The sequence below is a fragment of the Callorhinchus milii genome, unplaced genomic scaffold (assembly GCF_018977255.1).
Source record: "Callorhinchus milii isolate IMCB2004 unplaced genomic scaffold, IMCB_Cmil_1.0 Scaffold4, whole genome shotgun sequence".
In the NCBI taxonomy this organism is placed as follows: domain Eukaryota; kingdom Metazoa; phylum Chordata; class Chondrichthyes; order Chimaeriformes; family Callorhinchidae; genus Callorhinchus; species Callorhinchus milii.
This window is the reverse complement of record NW_024704745.1, coordinates 62,610,787-62,616,641: the sequence shown is the minus strand read 5'-3', so window position 1 is coordinate 62,616,641 and position 5,855 is coordinate 62,610,787. Positions and strand designations below refer to the sequence as shown.

General features: G+C 38.2%; 1 protein-coding gene across 1 annotated transcript; it reads right to left on the bottom strand.

The window, feature by feature from the left end:
- Positions 1 to 209: 209 nt before the first annotated feature.
- On the bottom strand, positions 210 to 5,367 carry otos2 (otospiralin 2). Its single transcript, XM_042334080.1, is given in 5 exon segments — positions 210 to 438; positions 440 to 501; positions 504 to 560; positions 3,740 to 3,769; positions 5,316 to 5,367. Coding segments are annotated over 5 exon segments (231 nt in total). The 5' UTR covers positions 5,320 to 5,367; the 3' UTR covers positions 210 to 360.
- Between the last annotated feature and the right edge of the window lie 488 nt (positions 5,368 to 5,855).

Genomic DNA, 5,855 nt, shown 5'->3' with positions numbered 1-5,855 from the left:
TCCACCTTCCCTCTCCCCCTGGCTCGGTGTCGGATTCCGCCATTGTCAAGCATTCCGGGACCCTACCCCATATGAAGGGCTCTATATAACTGCAAGTTGTTGTTAATGCACTTATTACTTTGTCAGGAAATGAAAAGTTTAAGTCACCTTAATATTACAAGATTGGTGAATCAAACCGCTATGTAAATGCATTTAATTTACATCATTCCTTAAGTGTCTGAATGTTTTAATTACACAGTACATCTGTAAAACATTACAATATTTGTAGCAACATGTGCAGATTTCCAATGCACTTGCGCTTTCAGAAGAGTTTGTGCTAATTTCACAGTTATTTCTGGATAAGAAGTCAGAATACAAGGCCTATTCTTCGTGATCAGGAACTTTGTAACCCAGTTTGCTGGCAGATGGGAAGTGAGCCCAGAATTTCCAGAAAGCCCAGAGTGCGACTAATTTCATCAATCTTCACAAGCCCAGCCAGTCTGCGGAGATGTTCAACCCAGCAAAGAAATCCAAAACAGATCCGCTCCAGTAAGGCAAGGTGTGTCTTTCTCCAGCCTCAGCTGCAAAACAAAGCAAATTCACATTAATGTAAAATCTTTCTAGGGAACAAACACTAAAGATTCAGTACAGAATTAGAGGGCAGGGAATTGATTAAAGCTCTCTGAGGAGGGGCTGATAGTGAAATTAAAGATTGGTTACTTTATCTTGGTTGGTTCCCTACAAAACCTAACAATTGTGTATTTGTCAGCAAACAATGCAACAGTAGCAGCAATTTGCATTTATATCAGGCCCTTAAAATGGGGTACCATCTCACAGCACTTTGCAGCAGGCAATTTGCATAGAGCAATTTCCCACAAACAGCCAAAACGTGAATGACCAATTGTATCCAGAGGATTGTTGGCCAGAACACCAGGAGAAACTCTCTTCTCTTTTCGAACAGAATGTGGGATCTTTAAAATCAGAAGCAACAGAAGACTAAAAGTCTATAAACTAGACTCAATATTCAATAATGAGGCTTGAACCCACAACTTTATTCAGAGTCCTACCAATTAAACCAGAGATCTCATTACAGTGCATAATGTTATAGTAACACCACAGACTAGTTGAATTTCACCCAATCTATTCCAGATTAGAGCCAATTTATCCAAAGAATAGTTAATTGTCATTCCTTTATACAGTTACATTTTTGAAATGTGAATCAACCTCAAAACAATTTATTAATCATGTATTCATTTATACAAGCTTGATGATTTTAGTGCCCCCCAGAGATTAACTCATGTGCAACTCAGATTTCCTGGTTAGACACATGTTTCATGGGAAAGATTAACCTGGCCATCATAACAGATATGATCATATCAGTCTGCAGTATCTGGCATTTTCAAAGGATGTAAAACTGACCTGTAATTAGAGTGCTACAGTCAAGGAAAACCAAGTGCCAATATAGTGATGGGTTTTAAAATGACATAGAAATGAGTTAGAAAATATTTTTAGTTAAAAGAAAACAGAGCAGTAAAGACAAAAAATAGGGAAAATAAAACGAAAATAAAATAAAACAGAACAATCTAAAAATGTTTTACTTCTATTTTAAATTGTATTCCACAGTTACTTATTATCAGTGGTCTGTGTTTACCATTGTAGTAATAAATCTACACCAATGTTTGAAAAGCCTTACTGCAACAATGTTAGTTCTTCACAGTGATTTAGTTAAAATTTAGATAAGCATTTTACTTGCGGACTGGACTTTATTTACTAGCTAACTATCTAGGATTAACTTCTAATCCTGTGGAAGTATCACAGATTAATCCATTGTATTTAACAAGCTCAAACACTTTTTAAATACACTGAATCTTTCTGTGGAAAAAAACCCATATACCTTTATTGCAGAGATTTTTAAAAAAAAAATCTGAAGAGCAATGTTAATTCTCCTGCTATAATAATGGCAAAAGCACAAGATGTTTTGGGTAACCTCAGTGAAGATACTATAAAACATCCATGATTTAACAACAGTCAGCATTAAATGGTTCTGAACTAGGCTACAGAGGATGGTAAGCATTGGGAACCATTCCTGGGGCACTAGAGAAATTTTCTGATTGCCTGTGCATGGAATTGTACTCCGGCTCTGCTGGGGTTGGATGCTGTATAGTGCTGGGGTTGGGTGATGTACAGTGGTGGGATTTACGCTGTATGGTGGTGAGGTTGGATGCTGAGCAAGGAAGAAGAGAGAGCAAAAGGTGAGGGATCAAAGAGGTAGGTTTTGAGTCAAGATTTAAAGATAGATAGAGTGAGCGAGACAGACGGATTGAGGCAGGGAATTCGGGAAATGAGAGGTGTAGTGGATGAAGACTTGGCCATCAGTGGGGGAGCGGAGAGGCCGGGGGACGCACAGGGGTGGGGGGGTGGTCTGTGTTAGCTGAGCGGGTGGGCAGAGGAATGGGGTACTAGCACAAAGATTAGTACATAGTACTGTTATGTTTAAAATATATGCTGTATAATCCCATAGTAGTTAAAGCAGTCCCATGAGTAAATACAATCAAAGCAGATGTAAGATGTTAATTGTAAAAGCTGTTATCACTCTTATGAGTAAGTTTGTTGATTGAAGAACAATAAGGAGGGTACGGGATGCTGATTATGGAGAAGGAATGTGGTATTCAGAGACCTTGGCTACACAAAAGTGGGAAGATAGCTGAATGATGGTTTGGGGGCAACCGAGTCTGAACAACAGAACCAAGGTCGCAGTGCGGAGTGCAAAGCAGAAGGATGAGTGGAAAACAGGAAGCGGTTGCGTCCTGCACGAAGAAGAACCTTATATGGAGGACAATGGGACACTTAATTATAAATAAGGGTGAGACTGGAACTTTGGACTTGTCTTCGTTGGTGGGTTAAGCTGTGAACGTGCTGACCATAGAAGGGAAGTCCTCCAGTCATCTGGTAGTATTGTTTCATTACGCGTCTTTTACTATTGCGGTTACTCGGGTTGCCCAGCAGGGAAACTGACTTATGAGCTTTTTGTATTAAATAGAATTAGACTTTAGCTTTTGTCTAGTCTGAATTCTTTACAGTACATTCAGTCTACACCGCAATGTGAGCATGTCCTAACCAATGGATTGCACTTGTAATTTAGTTAATGGGTAATTATGTGAATTTAAACTGCAGTGGGTTTCTAAGAAATAACACTCATCTGTACATTGTTTAAAAATAAACAGACACTGCTGAAAAGCACTGCCCAGTTCATTTGAAAGCTCGCTTAATAGATTCACTATGCTATACAGATAAGGAAGTCTCAAAAATAAAAACAGAAGTTGCTGGGAAAACTCAGCAGGTCAGGCAGCATCTATGGAGAGAGGAAAGTGACTTAACGTTTCAGGTCGATGACCTTTTGTCAACTCTGTCAGAAAGGTCAGCGACCTTGAGGTACATTGGTTTTGAGGTAATGATCAGTACAGATGATTTTTATAGAATGGCGGAACAGGCTCGAGGAGCTGAATGGCCTACTCCTGTTTCTACGTTTCTATATTTCTAAATAGTCTGATTCTGTGCTGTAACATTCTAAGATTCTAACATCAGTGCCTTCAGGAAAGGAGAAAATTGGAAGGGAAAAAAATATTATTTTACACATAAAGGGGTATTACATTATTTGAAAGCACTAATCTCTTATGCTGTACTGTTCTCTGGCGTACACCAAATTATTTTACTTGGTAGCACACTTTATTGCAGAATGTTGCAAATTGTCAAAACGTACCACCTTCTTCATCTTTCTGATCAGCAGCTCCTGGGTGGGAAAGGAAAGACGCACTGGTTAATCCTCATTTAAGCATTACTCATCCATATGATTGATGGATAAGGTATTCACAATGCCTGCATTTAGAGTTTCCATTTAGACTAAAGAGAATCGGTTCGTGTTGTGAAACAATATACTGTGTCACTTGCACAGTGATGTCTTCAGGATGACACTTAACCGGTTTATCTTCTTTTTCCAAACCTGAGAATCGCTATTGAACATGCACATTACTCATACTACATATGTGCGTTATAAATAGTAACTTACATACACCTCTACATCTACACAATTAATGGAAAATAACCTGTGACCAATATAGAAATTAGAGGTGCTTCTTTTTGCTCCTATTATTTTCAAGATGGACCTGCGACTAAGAAAAGTAGCTCTCACCACAAGTAAAACAGTAAGTATTTAATATCAATGTCAATGGTAGCATTTAAAGTAAACCAAATGTGTAAAGTTCAACCACTCTCTAAGTGGTTAATTTTCTAAGTGCTTAATTTTTTTGATTATACTTTGTCTGAATACAAAGCACCAATGGATATTTACTATTTCCTTTTAACTTGAACACACATGCACATTGTTAAAATAAATAAAATAGCATAGGTTATTACTGACGTGTCCAGCTTAAGGACTGCCTTTCCCTTTAGGGTTTGGGCTTGCGGTATTGAGGACATGTATCTACTTCCAAGTCTCATTGATAATAATAATAATCCTTGCATTGATATAGTGCTTTTCATGACTTCTAGACGTCTCAAAGTGTTTCACAGAATAGACTGCAAAGTGAATTGACTGTATATTTGTGGGCAAAATGCGGCAGCCAATTGCGCACAGCAGTGTCCCACAAACAGTCGTGGATTGAAGTGACCAATTTATTATTGTTTTTTTTCTTGAGGGATTATTATCAGGCGTGTGGAGTAAGGAAACTTGCCCAAGGTTTCACCCTGCCGGGAATTGAATCCAGGTCTCTCGCTTGCAAAGCAAGTGCTCTAACCACTGAGCTACAGGACTCCATATTTGATGAACAAGACATACTGGTTATTGATCACCAATAATACCTTTGCTGCGGACCTGCCCAATGTTGCCAAGTGTATCAGAAAGTCAATTAAACCCCAACAAACATTGTATGTTTCTCTTCTCTTTTTCCTACACTGCAGAAGATATCCCTGAGTGGAAGATTATTAAACAGCAGAAGTCTGACAATAACTATTAGATTGAAGGTTGAATGCTCTATTACACAACACGCACTTTCTCTAACAGATATAGACAGCCAGAGTGACAGGTATCTGTTTTAATTTGGGAGATGCCTTTTTATGGCCTTTTTCCAAGCAGATGTCTAGCTTACTAGCATCACCTTTTAAATCAATCTCAAATTAATTGGAAGCTTTTCACTAATGATCACTACATCTGAAATACATCTAACTCTCATAGTCACCTACCCCTCTAAGGAGATTTGCATTATCTTGTTAAGGTCAGGAACACAGAAATATGAGTTATATAACCTGGGTTGCCTGCCAAACGATTTGAAGGTACATACCCATTATGGCTAGGAAAACAATCCAAACCTGTGCCCATTCATGGCTCCAAACTGACCTGAATCAATTCCAGGAAAATACCGGGTTTATGTGTTGGGTAATGTCATGCTTATTGTGGTCCTGCCAAGAAAATAGATGTTTACAAGTTATTCAAATCCAGACTGATGTGGCACTGGAATAAACAAAGCTAGAATTTGCATTAGAATACAACTGCAAAAACTACAGGCAGAAAGTTTTTTTTACTTCGCTGCTTTCACTTACCTCAGCTGGGAGGTTTGCAATTCATGTCCAGGGATACAATGAGAGTATTGAGGACATCTGAGTTTACATTTTACATCTTCCATCCAGATATATCACAGGATGATGAGATTTGCCAGGGACGTGATACAATTTTGACACATTTAAAATTCCAAAGATCTTCTCTCCTGCTCCCAATTTTACTTGAATTGTACCATTAAGATTGTGCTTTACTAATGTATCTGAACGCACCTTATATAGTATAACTAATTAAGGAATAACTAATTAAGTTAATTGTATAGTAT